Source organism: Drepanopeziza brunnea, assembly GCF_022702325.1.
Source record: "Drepanopeziza brunnea f. sp. 'multigermtubi' strain 214-2 chromosome Unknown ctg1, whole genome shotgun sequence".
Classification (NCBI taxonomy): Eukaryota; Fungi; Ascomycota; class Leotiomycetes; order Helotiales; family Drepanopezizaceae; genus Drepanopeziza; species Drepanopeziza brunnea.
In genome coordinates, this window is record NW_027094064.1 from 5753734 (window position 1) to 5772871 (window position 19138).

The 19138-nt window shown below is 52.2% G+C and overlaps 7 protein-coding genes across 7 annotated transcripts; 1 reads left to right on the forward strand and 6 right to left on the reverse strand.

Moving 5' to 3' along the window:
* Nucleotides 1-2794: 2794 nt before the first annotated feature.
* L3040_001191 (uncharacterized protein) lies at nt 2795-3363 on the reverse strand (the record flags this gene model as incomplete). The annotated part of the gene is made up of 3 exons (XM_066155458.1): nt 2795-2918; nt 3022-3094; nt 3204-3363. 3 exons carry the CDS (start codon nt 3361-3363, stop codon nt 2795-2797), a joined length of 357 nt encoding a protein of 118 aa, XP_066013470.1.
* A 3853-nt stretch (nt 3364-7216) lies between these two features.
* On the reverse strand, nt 7217-9838 carry L3040_001192 (uncharacterized protein; the record flags this gene model as incomplete). The annotated part of the gene is made up of 3 exons (XM_066155460.1): nt 7217-8546; nt 8608-9649; nt 9703-9838. 3 exons carry the CDS (start codon nt 9836-9838, stop codon nt 7217-7219), a joined length of 2508 nt encoding a protein of 835 aa, XP_066013471.1.
* A 754-nt stretch (nt 9839-10592) lies between these two features.
* Nucleotides 10593-11378, reverse strand: L3040_001193 (uncharacterized protein; the record flags this gene model as incomplete). The annotated part of the gene is made up of 3 exons (XM_007293208.1): nt 10593-10663; nt 10741-10786; nt 10896-11378. The coding sequence occupies 3 exons, from the start codon at nt 11376-11378 to the stop codon at nt 10593-10595; spliced, it is 600 nt and encodes a 199-aa protein (XP_007293270.1).
* A 993-nt stretch (nt 11379-12371) lies between these two features.
* On the reverse strand, nt 12372-13085 carry L3040_001194 (uncharacterized protein; the record flags this gene model as incomplete). Its single annotated transcript, XM_007293209.1, has 1 exon — nt 12372-13085. One exon carries the CDS (start codon nt 13083-13085, stop codon nt 12372-12374), a length of 714 nt encoding a protein of 237 aa, XP_007293271.1.
* A 708-nt stretch (nt 13086-13793) lies between these two features.
* L3040_001195 (uncharacterized protein) lies at nt 13794-14927 on the reverse strand (the record flags this gene model as incomplete). Its single annotated transcript, XM_066155461.1, has 1 exon — nt 13794-14927. One exon carries the CDS (start codon nt 14925-14927, stop codon nt 13794-13796), a length of 1134 nt encoding a protein of 377 aa, XP_066013472.1.
* Nucleotides 14928-15664: 737 nt separating this feature from the next.
* Nucleotides 15665-16786, reverse strand: L3040_001196 (uncharacterized protein; the record flags this gene model as incomplete). The annotated part of the gene is made up of 2 exons (XM_007293210.2): nt 15665-16444; nt 16526-16786. 2 exons carry the CDS (start codon nt 16784-16786, stop codon nt 15665-15667), a joined length of 1041 nt encoding a protein of 346 aa, XP_007293272.2.
* A 592-nt stretch (nt 16787-17378) lies between these two features.
* Nucleotides 17379-18863, forward strand: L3040_001197 (uncharacterized protein; the record flags this gene model as incomplete). The annotated part of the gene is made up of 1 exon (XM_007293211.1): nt 17379-18863. The coding sequence occupies one exon, from the start codon at nt 17379-17381 to the stop codon at nt 18861-18863; it is 1485 nt and encodes a 494-aa protein (XP_007293273.1).
* Nucleotides 18864-19138: the final 275 nt, after the last annotated feature.

Sequence of the window (19138 nt, forward strand, 5' to 3'; positions counted from 1 at the left end):
ATTAGGTTCTTATCTTGTCTTGGTTCTAAGATGCGTTGGGTTGGCCTCACAAGTTGAGCGGGCAGTCCTGGATTGGAGCCTGATAAGGCGGCGACGTATAAGGTATCTTGAAAAGATGCTAAAGCTACTTGTGCTAAGACTCTAGCATAGTGCTCGATATACCTTTGCATTCTCTCGTACATCTTGATCTTTTCTATGTTCGACTCAATCTTCTCTTATGCTTTGAATGCACTCTGAGAGAGAACGAGAGTTTCGTATGCCTTTTACAAGTAGAGCAAGAGCAAAGCATTGTTAGTCAAGGCTAATATCCGAAGCTTATCGTTTGTAACTCTTTTAATAAAGGCCGACGTGATAGACTTGAGTATATACTTATCCGAATCAAACTGATTCGTCATTATTAATAGTGCCTCGTTCTTCTCTAGATCTCTTCCTCTAGTCTTCTTTAATAGCGCGACCGTTCGTAAATAATAAAATGCGAGACTTTCTTATAGTCTTTATTATAAGTTAAAGACTTCGGCGATCACGTCTTACTCTTCTATCAATTCCTTATCATTAGGAAATTGCGTCTTCAGCTATTCCACTACTTCAGCCTTCTCCTTCTCTATTGCTATAGTGCGGTTAGTCATGATGTATCTCATTCTTATATTAGATCTGAACTTCTTGCTAGCTTCCTTTATCAGCAAGATTAAGATTGCTTTAAAGTACGTTGAAAGGGAGGGGTTATCGGAGCCATCGACTTCGAAATCGTAGTCTAGTCGGTCTAGCCACAGCTCAGCCGGCATCTCTTTATCGTAATCCTTACAACGATCGAACCTTAGCATCTTTGAGTTCGACATCTTGTCCGTTGCTTTAGGTCGTGGTGTAGTGGTGGTAAAAGGGGGAGTGAGACAATAGTTTTGCAATTGATTAGTTGCTTGAGTATCTTATTGTTGCCCGGTCCTCACAAAAGCATCTGTGTCATAAATTTTTATGTCGATCTTAAGCACGAACTTAACACTTGGTCGGTCTTAAGGGTTAAAAAGTAGTGATTAAGTCTTAGTGTTTGATAGTTGCGGTAGTAAGGTTATTAATCTTGCTAACCATGGATATGTTCGTAAGGGAAAGTCAGTGATCAGCTTGTGCTATGCTTGTTGTTCTGAAGTGGAAAGTATCGAGGCTATTGAAAGTGAGCTCGCCTGCCCTTGGTTCGATGATAATGTTGATGATGAAAGTTGAAAGTAATAGATTTTCTCTTCGTATTTCCTTTCCGAGTCTGTTAAGGAAAGTAAGCCGAAGCGGAGTTCTTTTGTTCCTTCCTCATGCATTTATCTGGCTTGTAGGTCGTTGTTGCTTTCGTTGGTCCGTGATTTCTTTTTTGTGGGTCCGTGGTTTTGGTTGAGGTGGTGGTAAGGCGGTGATTTGTCGATAGACTCTTCGAAGGGGGGGGGTGGAGCTGAAGTTGTTTCTAATAATTGTATTCTTAGTGTATTGCTTAGGCTCCTTGTCTGCGAATCAAAGGATTGTCAGGTCGGTCGCTGCGTAGGTCACCACTTCTGTGGCGAGGGGGACCTGTTATGTAGAAAGGATGATATTTCTAAGTTCTCTTTGGTAGGAGAAGTCTATGTACCTCCCCTAGCGTGCACGTGCTCCCAACAGGCCTGACAGCCTCAGGCCATCACATGCCCCCATCATTTAGGCTCTTCCGGAACTTTCAAAAAAAAAGAAAAAAAAAAACTTTGTTATGACCTACGCAAGGATCGAACCTGCAATCTCTTGATACCGACCGGACCGCAGCCCGGGTCGTAGTCAAGCGCCTTGCCATTGGGCCAGCAGGCCGAACGAAGAGAGTTTGATGCTTCCGAATGAACATCTTTGTTATAAGTACGAATTGTCAAAAGTCACAACGGAAGACCCGCTTTTCGTGCGTGGTTGGGTCGCTGATGTAAGTTACTTGCTTACTTACCTACTTCATCTTCGTCTTCGTCTTGATCTTCGTCTTCAACTTTAACTCAACTTTATCTTCAACCTGCCCATTCCGGAGACGGCTTCATTCCAAACGCCGTCGAGTCTCGAGTCTCAAGTGTTAGTATTTGCATCCGAAATCCCGATCAGATTCGGATGCCATGTGGAAGCGAGATGGAGCTCTCGCGCTTAGATGATGCTGGCTGGCTGTCCGTCTGTCCGTCCGTCGGTGTGTGTCTTGTCTGTTCCGCATGGATGCATCGCTGCCGCTGCACAATCCTCGGATATCGAAGCCATGTCTATTTATCCATCCGACTTGGGAAATATATATATATATATTTCTATTGAAAATAGAATGGTCAATTCCGCGACAGTCGTATAAATATATATGAGGAACGGAGAGTAGAAAGGAAGGGAGTGAGTGCGTGCGTGCTGGATGGCACGTCAGAAGGAGAAGCAGAAGACGAGGATGAAGAAGACGAACATGAAGAAGACGAAGATGAAGAAGACGAAAATGAAGAGAATGATGAAGAAGAGGAAGAGGCTCGCTTTGCTCATTTTCAAATATCCATCACATTTTTCGAACGGCCCAGCCATCCGACCCAACCCAGCGCAGCTTGCCTCGAAGCTCGAAGCTCGAAGCTCGAAGCTCGAAGCTCGAAGCCCAAAGGTCGACGGTCGTCGTCGCAAGACTCACGCACCACCTCCGTCCATCTTCCAATTCCCAATTCCCATCGCGAATCTCCGGCTATCCCATCCTCGCCTCCACCAACCTCCTCCGCCACCTCGCCTCAGCTGTCCCCAGGTGCGAGCGCCGTCACCGTCCCCCCGGGGCGAGGTTGACATCGAAAACTTACGGCTTGCGACACTTGTAAGAAGAGACGGCGTTCTCCGCAAACTTCAGAGCGCTAGCCTTGAGATTGCCCTGGCCTCCATTCCACGAGAAATAGCCCGATTTCTCCGCACAGTCGAGTCCACTATCGCCTCTGTCAGCCAGCCGCCCGTCCACGCCTCGCGCGCTCCAGAAGAACAAGAGCCGTGCCGCGGGGATACGACGGAGAGGGAGCCGGTCAAGCTTACAAGTAGAAGAAGCATTCCACGTTCCGGGTGTCGAAGGAGCTCAAGGTGTTGTTATAGGGATCGGGAATGTTGGCTATATTTTCCTCTCGTGAGCGAGCTGCGACTTTTGGGGAAAAAAAAAGAAAAAAAGAAAAAAAGAAGAAAAAAAGGGAGGAGAGGAGGAGAGGGAGTTCTCATCGTACCGCATTCGCCGGGGGTGTAACCAAATACTTGGCAGTCCCCAAAGTCTAATTCCTGACAGAGCTGGATGGTATTGCCACTCATATCGATGCTCTCATCCGCCGCCGTGACGGCGGAAGCGGCAAGGATAGCGGCAGCGAGGATGGAGTTGATGAACATCATACTGATAGATAGATAGATAGACAGACTGACTGACGAATGGGATTTGGTGAAAAGAGGAATCGTCCAGAAGATTCGAAGTAAATAGAGAGAAAGCGGCCGGCCTAGAAAGAATACGATAGTAACGATGATGCGAAGCCCGCCACGGGATTCCCACGGGATTAAGTACTCGTTTTATCTTTCTTTCTTTCTTTCTTTCTTTCTTTGTATTACATATAGTACCTGATACCTGGTACGGGGTCTCGTCCCTGGGCGGCCCTACGCTCGCGGTCGAAGAAGGGGCTGCCTGCTCTCTTCCAAGTACTAGGTAGTAGTAGTAGGTACGTACTCCGTAGGTAGGGCAAAGATATTAATAGTACGCCGAGCTTGACATCGCGACTTCAGGGGCCCTTCCGGAAAGTCAGTAAGCGAAACAATGAAACAATTACGCTCCGCGAAACGATGGTGTCCCGCTCCGAAATTTTATCATCATAATAATAACATTGAACGGCGAGGGAGGTGTAAACCTTTTCCGACGACCTTTTCTCAACTAGACGTTTAAAGTCGGCTACTTACGTACTTGGAAATGTAGTTAATATAGATAGCTCTAAGCTCTTCTTGACTCAATTCGAAGGACACGCGATATACTCGATTTATTTCCTTTTTTTTTTCCTTTTTTTTTTGAAGCTTGATCAGCATCTAAAAATAGAATAAAATATATAGATGGTATAGATACCTACTATACTTATTCAGTACCTACCTACATCAATATCGACCCGACCCGGTCACGGAATGAGCACGCCTCGCTTAGCCTGGCATACCCGTACCGTAACCCTCAGGGCCCCCCCCAACGTCCCTTGCAAACACTATCATATACCGACCGTACCGGTAGCTAGCTACGGTAGCTACAGTAGAAGTACAGTACCGGTAGGTACCCTACCGATACCTAGTCCCCGTGATTCCCTCTACCGGTACCTACTCATACCGTACGTATACTCATACCGTGTCCCTACCTCGAAGGAACCCACTCCTCCCCCGAACCTAGGGGCGCATACAGAAATCAAATCAGACAAAAAAAAAGCTCGCTCTGGTGATCCAAAGGGGTGCAGCTAGTTGCAAGAGAACTGCGGTAACTACGTGCGCCGCACGCTACATATATATATATATATATATATATAAATTGTTTCGCCCACTTGCATCTACAGTACAGGAGAGAAGGGGCCCCTCAAGTGGCGTCGTTCAGTCCTACTGTACTATTAATAGTCGGCGCACTGATGACTAGGTACCGGTACGGTATTGCCATCCCGCCTCGGAAATTATTCATTAGATTATTAAGTACTGTACATACATACACTTGTTCTCTCGATATTTCCGTCGGTATTTTAAAAACTTAATGAAAGATTGATGATATCATTTTTTGTTTTTCAAAAAAAATAAAAAATAAAATTCAATCTTTAAAATACGATTTGTTGATTCGCTTTCTGACACTTTGGGATGATAGATTGATTACCGTGCCATTCACCCCGCAGATTCTAACCTACTATTTAATCCACTTGAGAGGCAAGATCCGCTTGCTTTTCGGCTTCGGCTTGATCCCGATCGGATACAGTCGCGTCGTGAAAATCGTTCAAGAGGCGTTGAAAAGTTTCATGTCTCCCTCATCTGCACGCCCAACAATGTTGATGGGTACGGTATATATAAAAATGATAACGTATCGGTCCTTCTGAGAGTCTGCCGATCTTACTGTACTGTAGTGCATGGTTTCTATTAGTACAGTACAGTAGGAGTAGAGCTTCGATGTCCGTTGATATGCAAGCAATTTAAATCGCGAAGTAGAAATTGCACAGGCGAAGAAGCCCTCTCATCTCGGCGTCCTTTGCATTACTGTATCACACGATAGATATATATTAATTTGAAAAAAGGAAAAAAAAGAAAAAAAAAGAGGATTGATACCGGAGGAAATCGTGTTTCGGATGTCTGACCGCAGTTTTAACAGTAAGCAGTCGTGCTATAAGGTTCACAATGATACCTTACTTACTGCAGGGAATCCATCGCCAGGTACCGGCATTCCAGCTTCCGATGAGCCTCCGTCGGTAGGTAGTAGTAGTAGGTACCGGTAGGTATTCCGGCTGATCCCTGGCCTTCGAAAATTCCCGAACACGTGACCGAGCCGAGCCCTCAGAGCCGCCGACTTACCGACTTACCTCCGAATAGGTAGGTAGGTAGTAGGTAGGTTCTGCTCCGGACACGCATTTATTACCTAACATGGCTTTCACACAAAGATATAAGAGAAAGGGTCGCAAGAGATTCGTACCAAGGGAGAGGGTTCCCAATACCGTCGGATAATACAGTAATCCGAAAAAACGGATAATACCGTAATCTGAAGGAAGACAGCATTTCCGTTCTTTCTTTCCTCTCTCTCTCTCTCTCCCTCTACAGAAAAATCGACCAATCTACCTAGACCTGCCTTCGTTTCGGTAAAAAGTATCGCTTATTGCAATTTCGCGCGGGAGAAGACGACGGTCGAGGCGAAAGGAAACGGAAGTACGGTAGGTAGCGAATTCTTCGCCTACGAGTGCAACCCCGGGGACGGGCCTAGGACGGCCAGGAAAACGGGTCTCGAGGAGGCTCCGCGGACGGTCTTTTCGACGAAGAGACGGTTTAATTGATTGAATCGGTTCCATCTTGGCTATCTATAGCTTGAAAAAAAAAGAAAAACATTCAAATCATTTGATTTCAGGTTCGAGCGAAATCCACATAGGTACGGTAGGTATCGATCGGCCTAGGGTGATCCACTAGGTACCGGTACTTAGCCATTTCAGCCTCTCGTGAGCGTCTCTTACGTAAAGAAATCGTTGTTAGATGATCGGCCGACTCTCGAAAAGATCTCGAGTTCCCTTTTCAAGGTAAGCCCAGGGATTTGGAGGGGTTTGAAGTGGATATTGGAACTTTTGAGCCACCCTCAGGCGGTAATTACTAGGCGGTAATTACTCTGTAATTACCCGGTGTTTACTCGGTAATCGCTTGGGCCGCCCTTCCCCGTTCATTGGGTCACGTCCGACGTTATGAATATCGCTAATACTATACTGTAGGTATACTACTATCTACGACGTACTACCTATAATGCACACTTTGTATACTTCGTGCGACGAACGCATTAATCAACCAATCCACTGATTTCAAGAAATATCGGAAAGAAAGAAAGAAAGAAAGAAAGAAAGAAATCTACAGCCCTTTCCCTTCCCTTTCCTTTCCCTTCCCTTCCCTTCCCTTCCCTTCCCTTCCCTTCCCTTCCCTTCCCTTCCCTCCCCCCTCAACCACTCATCTATCTATCAATCCCATTTAACATTCACCATTGCCAACCAAGAGCCAAAGACCTTGAGACGCGCCTTATGATACATGTAGTATGTGAAGACGGAACATGAGGTTACTTACTGGTGCATGCATATCGTCGAGGGCCAGTGGTCCTCACCAAGTGAAGGATCCGATGCTGGTGGTAGGCTCACGGGGACAAGGGGTTAGGTGCGTGACGGGAGATGAATCGTGGATTATAGCGAGGGGAGCCATTCACTAGAGGGGGAGTGTGTGGTCTTTGGTGACAACAAGGCGTTCCCGTTCCTACCACTATCTACGTGCGATGACTAAAATTATACAATACGAATATGTGGTCTACAAACGAATATGTTACAGTCACCAACCAATGATCAACAACAAGAGAGAAACCGAGAAACCCTCGAGGACAATTGCAATACAAGAGGAAACATGGAACCGCTGACCGGGCAAAAGTTTGCCCGGACATCGACGACGAGAATACAAATTCAGAAACCCAACAGGTAGAAACAGAAAATTCCTCTCCGCGGCCAATCAATCAAACACATCAATCGTAGCAAAAATGCTGTTCTATGATCTTTGGCAGGGCAGCCATGCGGTTCGCGGTCGAGGCAAAGTCGATCGACTCCTCCCGCATTCTTCGGAACTGCTGCGGTCGCTCGCGTATGGAAGGTGGTGTCCCCTGTTGAGCCGTAGCCGGGGGCTTGACGACCCGTGGTGCGGCCGTGGGACGCGGTTGTTGTCCAAGCGGAGGTCGGTGCCAGTTCCGCACGCTATCCTCTAATGCCCTTCTTTGCTCCGACTTTGCCCTTGCCCGTGCCCTTCTCTGCTCTGATAATTCCCTTGCTCGCTGCTCTGGGATGTTGCGATCACGGGAAGGCGTAGAGTCCGGCGCAGAGGCTGGAACAATGGGCCGAGGAGCAGAGGCCGGTGGTAGGATGGGCTGAGGAGCATAAGCCGGTGGTACGATAAGCAGAGGAGCAGAAGCCGGTGGTAGGATGGGCGGAGGAGCATGAGCCGGTGGTAGGATGGGCGGAGGAGCATGGGCCGGTGGTAGGATGGGCGGAGGGCCAGAGGCCCTGGGAGTAGGCTCCGGGGGATCGGGCGATACAGAACGTAAATCGATGATGATTCTCATCTTGGGCGAATCTTCCGGGCCGCTGGCAATGGCCGCACATCTCTTCCGCGATGGACCTGGACAGGGAGTCTGTTGCGGTGACGAAGACTCCTCACTTGCGTCGCTCCCTTCCTCATCACGCTCGATCGAGGGTATGACAGCCGGCATCCGCAAGGAATACTGTCTCCTTCGAGGGCTGTTCCTATGGGGACGAGGCGTGTCTTCACCGTCCGAGAGCTCTTCTTCAGGGCAGGGGGGCGAGAAGACTGAAGACGAGTCAGGGCTTGTCGTCTGGCTTGAACGCGAGTGATGGGCGTGGGAGGAGGGCTCGTCGTCGTCGTCGTCGTCTTCGTCGTCGTAGTCATCATCACCATCTCTTTCTGGCTCGTCGTCGTCAGGTATGCGATTTGGTCGGGACGGGTGGCAAGGGAGACTGTTCAGAGGTGCCGGGGTAACCTCCACAACGGGTCTGCGAGGAGCCCCGTTACTTCGGTCGTTGCTCTGAGCATGCTTAGCCCTTGCATCACGCACTATCTGTGCATCACGCTCCGAAAAATCGGGAAAAGGAGTGCCGTTGCGAAGGGCATCCACAAGAGGCAGAGCAACATCTCGGACCGTCCGAGGCACACGTTGGGCTGTCCGATCCTCATCGGTCTCAGGCTGGGGGGGAGGTGGTGGCCCGTCGGCTCTTCCGGTTTTTGCGCACGCCGTTGTGCGCCGGTTGTACCGTTCACGAATGACCTGCAAAGCCATGGATGCGCTGCTGAGAAAATTAGCGACGTCTTTAATCTCCTCACCAACTTAGTTGTGGCCGTACGCACCCGCTCGAATTGTCCAACGCGGCTCCCAACAGGTCTATGAACTCTTCCAACAAGCGACAGTTCTCTTCCAATAACATCACGCGGGATTTTTCCGAATAAGAGCCCTCGGAGGGCTCGGTGGGTGCTTTGTCCACCGTTTCCGGAGCCTTTTCCGGTTCTTCCGCACGAGAGCCCTCAGAGGGCTCAGCGGGTGTCTGTGTCTGAGCAATCCCCTTTCCCTTTCCTACCACCTCCGGGTCTTTCGCACGAGAGCCCTCAGAGGGCTCAGCGGGTGCTTGTGTCTGAGCAATCCCCTTTCCCTTTCCTACCACCTCCGGGTCTTTCGCACGAGAGCCCTCAGAGGGCTCAGCGGGTGTCTGTGTCTGAGCAATCCCCTTTCCCTTCCCTTCCACCTCCGGGTCTTTTGCACGAGAGCCCTCACAGGGCTCAGCGGGTGCTTGTGTCGGGGCAATGCCCTTTCCCTTCCCTTCCACCTCCGGGTCTTTTGCACGAGAGCCCTCACAGGGCTCAGCGGGTGCTTGTGTCGGGGCAATGCCCTTTCCCTTCCCTTCCACCTCCGGGTCTTTTGCACGAGAGCCCTCACAGGGCTCAGCGGGTGCTTGTGTCGGGGCAATGCCCTTTCCCTTTCCCTCCACCTCCGGGTCTTTCGCACGAGAGCCCTCACAGGGCTCAGCGGGTGCTTGTGTCGGGGCAATGCCCTTTCCCTTTCCCTCCACCTCCGGGTCTTTCGCACGAGAGCCCTTAGAGGGCTCAGCGGGTGCTTGTGTCGGGGCATTGCCCGTTCCCTTCACCTCCGGTTCTTTAATCGGTTCTCGTCTTCTGGAGGGGCCCGGCTGGCTAGCCACAGCGCGCCGGTTGACTTGGTTGCCATTCCGATCGACGACAATATTCCGTACAGGGTCTCGCGCGGGGTCAAATACAGAAAATGTCGGACCATTGTTTCTGGGTCTGGCGAGGCGGTTAGCGATCGGGATGCGATTAGGATTGCCGAAATCGACTTTCCTTTCCCGCCTGTGATCGCACAGATGGTTGACGACCAATTCTGTACACAATAAGTAGATGCCAACATAACATTACTTCCAATCCTTTTCGTACCTGCGTTCTTCACCGTGCGATTGTCGAAACACTCGCAACTCCTGCCTCTCTTTCGCCCCCTAACGTTCGAGGCGTTCGCGGTCGAACGTTGGCCGTTGGCGGCAGCGGGTTGGTTTATGGCCGTAAAAGAAAACATTTCAAGTTTTGATAGAAGATGAGATTGCAAGAAAGAACTTTTAGGTGAGGATCCAGGAAAGAAGACGATGATGATGTTGATGGAGTGAAAGCGCCACGGGGGAGAAGTACTTATATATACGTAAAAAACTTATGGATATACGCGTTCTCGACGCGTCGAAGCCTCCGCGTCGACGCGGACGCGGTTCCACACAAAAACTTGTAGACAGGGGCGGTTCAGGTTGGCTGGGAGTTGCCAGCCTCCTCTTGCAGGATTCCAGGGATTCCAGATGAAATCTAATAACTTACCTGATGTTTGCTTTTGTTGGGATAGGTATGAAGAAATAGTTGTACCGGTAGACGCAAGCTCAGACGTACCTGGAGTCGCAAGGTCTTGGAAGTACTACGTACCGGTAGTAGTTGTATTTTGCCCCATCTGTTCAGGCGACGGGAGTGAAGACAGTGGCCCCTCTTACCTCGATAGAAAAAGATTGAATCTTGGATACCTTTTGACGTGAAGTAAATGATGTCGAGATACCTGCTTCCAACTCGCTGTGAAGTTGGGGGCTCCAGATCTTCGGCCCGCCGAGATACATAAGGTTTTATCTCCTTCTCTCACTTGACTTAGGATTCGGTAAATTCTGGGAAGTTCGCGGACTCGGATCCGCACCCATGATCCCCGGATACTTGCCTGTTTTCTCCTCCTTCAAAGACAAAAGGCCCGGGTCTTCTGCCATAACAGGTATGGGCAGTAAGTACAACGTACAACCGATGTGTCAATGAGTAGTAGTTGTATTCGATATGACACCGGACACGGCCGAGCCCTTGACACCATTCTTCTCTCCGACTGTTGCCCAGTCAGTAAGGTTAGACTGTATGTAAATGCTCCATACGGAGCAGTCCAGGAAGTCAATCGAGACTGACCATCCAACGCAACAAGGAATCTGCTAACGCAATTATAGCACGCTACCTGGACAACCAACCGCGTCAGTAGGTGTTCTGTATCTCTCTCCCCTCTCTCTTCTCCGTGTATCCATGCCCTTTACCCCCCCGCCCCCCGTGCAAACTCGACTACTTACCGTCGCCGTCATCTCAACCACCTGTTGATCCGAGAAATGCTTCTTGAGCCCAGCAAACACCTCATCCGGGACCGCCACATCCCGCGTCATGGCGTCCGTGAAATTCACCACGGCCCACTGCGGCTCCGTCAAGCCCTGGCCGCCCGTTCTGTGTCCCAAGTCCCGCTCTGCCAGGACCTTCATGCCCTCGTCGCTGACACCGGCCGCCGCCGCCAGAGGGGCATGGTGCGTCCACTCGTACCCGGCCTCGTTGACCACGGCGACACGGCAGATGGCAATCTCTCGCACATCGTCACCGAGGGACGTCTTGGTGCGGATGGCACCGAGGAAGCTGTTCCAGCCGTCGGCCACGGCCGGGGAGTGTAGCAGGGCGAGATCGAGGGCCTGCAGGGGACGGGGGTTTCGACGCGCGCGGACCCGATCGACGACGGCCTTGCGCTCGGGGTCGGTGATGGTGCTGGGATCCACATAGGGGAGACGCATCGTGAGATGGCTGCTCGGAGGGGAGGTTGGGAGGTTGGGAAGTTGGGAGGATGGGGAGGTTGGGAGGTTGGGAGGTTAGGAAATTGGGAGGGTGGATCGGGGCGATTTGGGTTTGTTTGTCTGCTTGTTTGTGTGCGTGCGCAGCAAGACTATTGGAAAGTAAATGCAGGTTTGAAGGGGATGTCCGAGGTGGAGGTTGGGTAGGGTAGGAGTATGGAGTAGTAGTGATAGTTGTAGTTGTGTGTGTATACGGTATATATATAAAAACTGATGGGTAAGGGGAGGTGGTGAGAGGGAGGCGGGCTGGAAGTATGTATCGGTATAAGTTGGTGTTGTAGTTGCAGAGAGATGTAGGGAAGATGTATGCCACGAGTCATGCATATAGACCTACACATCGTATGTCACGAGTCAGTCAGTGGGTCATGACGGGGTGGGACTTGGACACGGAATGTCCGGGGAGCTCTGGTCACGGGAAGGGGCAGGGGGGCAGGGGGGGTAAATACTTTGCCGGGCTGCGTCTCTGAACTTGCTCGGAATACCGGTATACACATTGTCTACCCTACATCTACAACTTTACTCTACTCTGAAAGCGATTGGCGATGGGTAGCTCAAGATTTCCATTTCCAGGCCGGATGTCGTCTGCTCCCATCGTTGGGCGCAGAGCAGAGAGCAGAGAGCAGGACTCCAGTCGAAGAAGGACTTTGTTGACTCTGGCTTGCCTCCCTCTGGCTTGCCTCCCTCGCTAAGCTAAGGCTAAATGAAGCCCGCAGCCTCTTTTCCGCCTCCTCCTCAGTCACAACCCAGCTATCTGTCGAGTATCAAAGATCCTTTGTCCAATACGCACTCACGATCTAACATGCCTCCTGCAACATGCAATATCCAACGCCCAACAGTCAGCCAGCCAGCTAGCCAGCTAGCCATCCCTCTCTTCCTCTCTCCCTTCCTCTCTCTCTCGCCAACCACCACCAGAATGAAGACCCGCCTCCCAACCATTCACCCCTCCGCCTTCTGAATAGCAGCCCGATCCAGATCCAGCTCCCGCTCCCCAAACTCCGTGCTTCCAGGCACCTCCACATGGAACCGCTCGGCAACCACCCCCTCGAAGCCCACCTCGCCGTCGCCCTCCAGCTCCAGAATATGCCCCCCGAAACGCCTGCCGACGTCGATGAAGTGCGCATGCACGCCCACGACGCTCACGCCCTCGCTCCACCCCGGACTCCGAATGCCCACCACCGTCCCCTCCACCCGGACAAACTCCCGCACCGCCTGCCCCTCCGCCAGCTCCGCCAGCGGCTGCCCCTCGTACGCCTGCTTGTGGATCGCCCGCACCTTGACGCGCCCGAACCGGCCCACCAGCCGGAACAGCACGAACGCGTTCCGGGCGCTGGGGAACGCCTGCTCGAGCTCGGCCAGCAGGCTGCCCTTGCTGGCCACGGCGATGGGTCTGGCGAGCGCCGGCTGGAAGTCGGCGACCATGGCGAAGGGCACGAGCTGCGCGCCGGAGGCAAGGTGCGTGCTGCCGTCGGCGTGGAACTGGTAGGCTTCGGAGTCCAGGACGATCATCTCGCCGTCCATCTGCTCAAAGGTGCCGAGGCCGAAGTTGCCGTGTGTGAGGAGCGTGGAGACGGGCATGCTGCTGGAGGCGGAGGCGAGGCCCGACATGAGGGCGCTGATGATGGAGAACTGGTACACTTCGTTGGGCGCCATGATGAAGATGGTTGGGGGTTGGGAGTTGGCAGTCCAGTGTGAAGCAAGGTGAAATTCGATTTAAAATCCGAGGTGAGTAATGAGTAGTGAGTAGTGAGTGGGTGTAATGACGAAAACCGCGAGAATGGTACAAAGTATTTGTACTCCTGATGACCGCGATCGGAAGAACTTATCACCACGCTCGGAAGAGGTGCGGCATTTAAGTTTTCTGGATAGTGGCGAATATGCAGAGTCATGGAGAAAGGAAGCGGAAACGACGTAATTGCTGGTCCGGGTGGGTCAAGATCGTGATCTCTAATACAAGTATTACCTCCGTAGCCGTAGATATGATGATTTCTCATCTCTTGTCTCTGGACAGATAGATTAGTCACAACCAAGCGAAGCGCGGCTTTCTCTGCCATCTATCTGTGAATGCAAATGCGCTTTCTACTCATCACTGGCTCCGAATCCGGTAGGTAGGTAGTTGTCGAGGGGGGAGTTTATCCGCTCGCTCGCCCATCTCAACCTCGCTTCCTCACGTCACAGCAGTAAGTCGCGTAATAATGCAATTGAACTCGGTAATCCATGGTGTCTTTTCACAGCGGGTATCTCCTATCTATCATCTTCCGAAGCCTCTTGCCGCATACGCCTCCGCAATCTCAACGCAAAAAAAAAAAAAAAAAAAAAAAGCCAAAAAAAAGAAGAGGATGGTACAAATCGCTAAACATCCTATCGTCTGCTGACCTCACCACTGGCACGTCTACGGTCCAGGCGCTTGATCACGGCACCAAGGACAGCCTTGAGAACCCCGTCGCCAGTCAACCCATTGCCGCCGTCGCTAGAAGATCGTCCACCGGTCCAGGTGACCGTGTCTACGATATCCCGTACTCCCCCCTCGACCATTTCACCCAACCCGTCGTCGAGCTCCTCAAGCGCTTCTTTCGCACCTTCTTCATTCCCTACCTGGAAGAACTGCACACCGACTTGGAATGGCGGCGCATCAAGAATATCTAGCTTCTTCGCCGCAGAGATCAACACACTCTCCACATCGTCCGATGGCACACCATCCGTAAACACAATGAGATTCAGTGGCTTCATCTCCCGGCCTGCCGCAATCTCCTTCTCGAGTCTGGCCAGGTACGGCTTCAGGATATTGTGCACGCGGGAACCAGTCGGCGTGCCACCTTGCGGCCTAACACGCTCAAAGATCTGGTGTACGGTTGCCGCCCGCGTGATGCCTCGGTAGCCGCCAGGAGCGACGCCTTCGGAAGGCGAGCCTTCGCACGAGGTCTTGTGATTCATGAAGTAGACGTCGATGCCGTCGTGGTCGTGCCTGGTGACGATCGGGGCAATGGTGGAGATTGCCTGTCTGACTTCGCGCCATGAACGGCCCGTCATGGAGCCAGAGTCGTCGATGAGGAGCGTGGTGTCGAAGGTGCTAAGGAAAGAGTACGGGTCTTCATCACTAGGAGTCGTCGGCGCAGGTGTAGAGGTCTGGGGTGGTGTTGGGGCTGCAAGTTCGGGAATTTGGTACTCAAATGCCGGGCCGTACTGTGTGGATGGAGAAGTTGTGTATGCTGGCGGTGGCTCGTTGGAGGAGACGGTGAAGGTGTTCATACCAGGGCGGTCTGGTCGTCGTGTTGCGGATGCTGGGTTGCCGTGAGGGCTGGGGCTTCTACGTGCTGCATCATATGCTTTTCCCACAATGCCTGGAACTCTTAAAAGAGGTGTATCCGGGCTTTCTGAAGTGGTTGATCGTTGCGAGGCGTTGCTCCGTCTGCGACCGAGTGTCCGTAATGAACCAAAGAGCGAGCGAGAGGGTGCTGGCTCCGGTTGAAGACCCCGTGCTGATCCTGTAGGCATGACTATGGTTGAGCGGTATGAGCTATGATCCTGGATGGATGTGTTGACCGAGTCGCTTGTATGTTGATGGGTAGATGTATGTCTGAGATATCTGAAAGAGTGAACAGCGTCTAGGGGGAACAGGAGGGGTGGACTCTTATACGCCATATGGCGTTACCGTACCCGGAAACAATGCGGAACGTGAGTCCCAAACATGAAGAACGACTGTGAGTCTGCCGCGAGGCTATGTGAGTGGGAGGGTGAAAGAGAGAGTGAGAGAGTGAGAGAGAGAGTGAGTGAGTGAGTGAGTGAGTGAGTGAGTGAGTGAGTGAGTGAGTGAGTGAGTGAGTGAGTGAGTGAGTGAGTGAGTGAGTGAGTGAGTGAGTGCATCATGAGGCGACGTCGACGTGAGTTGAGTGTGACAGTTCCATGCGCAGCGAACTGCGCCCACCCATTTCACTGCCGTGACCTTCAGACGAGGCAGCCATCTATCCAAACCAATGTCATGGCGACGTGAGACCCGGGACCTGGACTGGAGACAAGCCTATGCCGTTTGACAACAGTATGCCATATCGAAAGCCCGGGGAACCGGAGACCGTCCTCGCCCCCAACCCAGCCTTCTCGGTCGGCCGAAGTTGGTCCTCGGCCATCGATCTCTCGCTCAGACACCGTCTTCCCCTATGCTAAGGAAGGCCCTGCAGATAGAGCGTGTTTCTTTTCCAAGGCAATCTGCCAAACCAGATGCCCTATCATTGAGCTCACGCCGCAGTCTCAGCCGCGTACCTGGCTTTCCCTCGTGCCCTTTGAGCCTCCTTGACCTGCTTCCTCGCTTGGCTGAAACTCAAACCTACCTCCTCATTGATCTTATTGATCAAACCATCCTCCGTAACATCGTCCAGAGTGAAATGGCCTAGACTTCCCTGCCGCCATCTCTGTATCATCCATAGCGCAGCCGCCTCGATATCCGGGACTCCGCCCTTGCCTAACCTACCCGTCTTCCGACACAGGCCTTCCAACAATTCCTCAATCTCGTTTGTTGGTGTGCAGTAATCACCGTACCAGGTCTCGCCGCCTTGCTGCTTATTGATGTGATATAGGAGGTAATCGCATAAGGTGACTGGTGAGATGATCGTGTCCTTTACGCTTCCCACCAGTGCCAACTTCATCATGGCTTCTGCGTTGGGCACAAAGGGGACAAACACACCAGGCGTATCAACCAAGTACACGCCCTCGGTTCCTTTATCCTCATCCTTCTCCACGATTTTCACTCCGCTGGCGATCTTTCTCGTCACGCCCGGTTGCGCCCCGGTGATTGCTGCTTTCGCTTTGTGTACTCCTGCCATCCGTAGCGCATTGAGGAGAGAGGATTTGCCAACATTGGGCATGCCAACAACGAGGATTCGAGAGCCGAGGAGTGATTGTCGCTGCCAGGCGTGTTCTTTGGTGAAGTCGAGGACGATTTTCATGTCCTTCTTCGATTTGTGGTCGGTGAATAGGATGGGAGATGGGGCGTGCCATTGCCTGATCACGTCTTCTTTCTGCGGTATGGCAGTCAGTCAGCCTGACGTCCGTTGCATGGAAATCGGGCAACAGAGATTGTGAACGCAAGTGGTACGAACTCTTCGGTCGGACGGCCGGTCCTTGCTCCCCAGATCCCGCTTCGTGTATATTACCAGCCGCTCACGGCCAGCAAGAGACTGCTCGAAAAGGGGATTCCGCGATGTGAGGGGCACACGATAGTCGCGACATTCGATGATCAGGTCGATGCTCGAGAGCATCGTCTTCATCTTCGCCAGCCCTGAAGCATGATGGCCGAGGAAATAGGAGCGCGGGAGGGAGAGTTGCGAGGGGAAGACCGGGCGAGGAACGAACTGGGCCATGGGGTTTACGGGCGTGGTGGTGGTGGTGGTGGTGCTGGTAATGAAAGGCTACGGATCTGCCATTGTACTCTATATCGGGTGGGTGAGCCTGTTCGTAGACGTGGGCGTGGGCGTGGGCGTGGGCGTGGTAGGTGAAGTTGTTGTTTCCCAAAGACTGAAGTGACTTAAGACGAAGCCCAAAAAATCCGAGATCACGTGTAAACCAACTAGCGATGACCAAGAAGCAAAAACACACGTGATCGTGCACGTGACATAACAAGGCCGAAGACCATAACGCACTGCAACTCAACTCATCACCATCACCATCACCATCACCATCATCCCATCCTCATCCTCATCCTCATCGCCGTTCTCGTCCTCATTCTCGTCCTCGTCTACATCTTCACCTCCATCCTCATTTACACGCGACGACTTACTTACTGTCGACTGGATCCGAAGAAGTCTTTCATCTTTCCATCTCCATATCATCATCTGATACCCTCTGTCTCGTCTCATTGTGATCACATCCATCCATCTTCTCACCTGGATCAACAGCACAGTAAACCTCAGATACACTGTCATCATCTTCTTCACCACATATCATTTCTCATCAATGTCGGAACCTCCATCCCCGAAGAAAGGCTTCATGTCTCGGCTCTTCCACTCAAAATCAAACAATCGGCTACGCAAAGCTGCTCTGTCTCCGCCACGGCTTCCTTCAAACCCCTCGTTATATACCACATCCTCTCAAAGCACCCAAACCACCCAGATCACCACATCACCAACCTCCTCTGCACCCTCCAAGCCGAAGCCGTTAGCCCACGGTGCCGTCTACCGACCCTCAGATGACAACCGCGATGAGCAGACGGGCGAGAGGAGAGACGACACGGACCTACTCCATGGACTCGCTCATCATGAATCTCACGATTCTCTGGACTCCATGGTCAGGATCCAAGAATGGAGACCGCCTGGCGAGCGGGAGGTTGCATCTCTGTCCGTATCACTCTGGGGCAAAATTACTTCATTCCTGTCACCTGGGGACAAGGCAGCCCTAGCCTTTTCCACGCGAACGTTGATGAAGCGAATCGGCACGGAGTGTTGGTGGGAGCTCGAGAAAGAAGAAAATTTCAAGGAAAAGTTGAGCTTTCTCATGACTTTAGATAAGGATCTCCCAGGTCACTTGCTCTGTTTCTCCTGTGCAAGATACCATCGACGGATCCAACCAGGACAGGAGACCCTCAAGCGCAAGACCGTGCTGAATCCAGTCTACCAGTGCCCCATGGTCGGAAAGCCAGGCCACGTCCAGCCCCGAGCACGACTAACACCCCAATGGAACCTCCCCTTCACCTTCGTGCAACTAGCCACGCGAGGCCAGAGATACGGCATCGCCACCTATGGCATCCACGTAAACGAGCTGGGGCGACGCTGGAGGGACTCCAGCAGTGGTTGGAGCCACGAGTCCCGCTTCTACATCCACAAGGGCCACCTCCTGATGCGCATAATCAGCAGGAGTTTCGCAGCCCCCAAATTGCCGCCCAGTGGGCTCCGCCACTTGTTGTATAGCAGAGAGGACTACACACCGTACTTCAGCGCCTGCGCGCACTGGCAGGATGGCGAGCTGATGCCCGTGTGCAAGTGCGCGCTGTCTCACGTTCCCGAGCATCGGCAGACCAGGAGAGAGCAGCTGAGGCAGGGACCCATGATCAGAACGCACCTCAGAAACCCCAACCCGATCGTGCTTCTCTGCTCGAAATGTAGGCCGATGAGGCGTTGTCCCGAGTGCCCGTCCGAGTACTTGGTAGAGCTGAAGCTGGCGGAGGATAAGGAGGACCCGGTCGTCACGTTCAAGCAGGCGATTGTGGTGACGAGGTGGTGTGACTTTGGCGATGGGAAGTCGCCGTTTGGGCCGGAGTGGTGCGCTCTCAATGGGCTGGAGGTGGAGAATCAGGAGGCTTATGACAGTTTTGCGCAAATGGGGAAGAGGGCCATATCGGGGGTGTTTGAGGCGCAGAGCGGGATCACGATGCCGGGACAGAGACTGATAAGTTTGAACCCCAAGAAGATTAAACTGGGTGAAGAAGGTGATGACTGGTACTGAACGAAATGGATGATTCTCCACCCTCTTGAGGTCGAACAAAGCGACCGAACCATGCAGTACTCGGTCAGATATCTATGTAAAGCCAACTCAGCACATTCGAAACAAAAAGAAAGGAAAAGGAAAACTGGGATCCGGGAACTCTTCAGACCACTTCGGGGTACCTCCGGGACCCCAAAACAAACAGAGACCAATACATTTATTGATCCTGGCTGCAAGTTCGGCTCCGTGGCACCACCTCCCCTCCTAGCCCTGAAATCCTGGACCCGACGACCCGG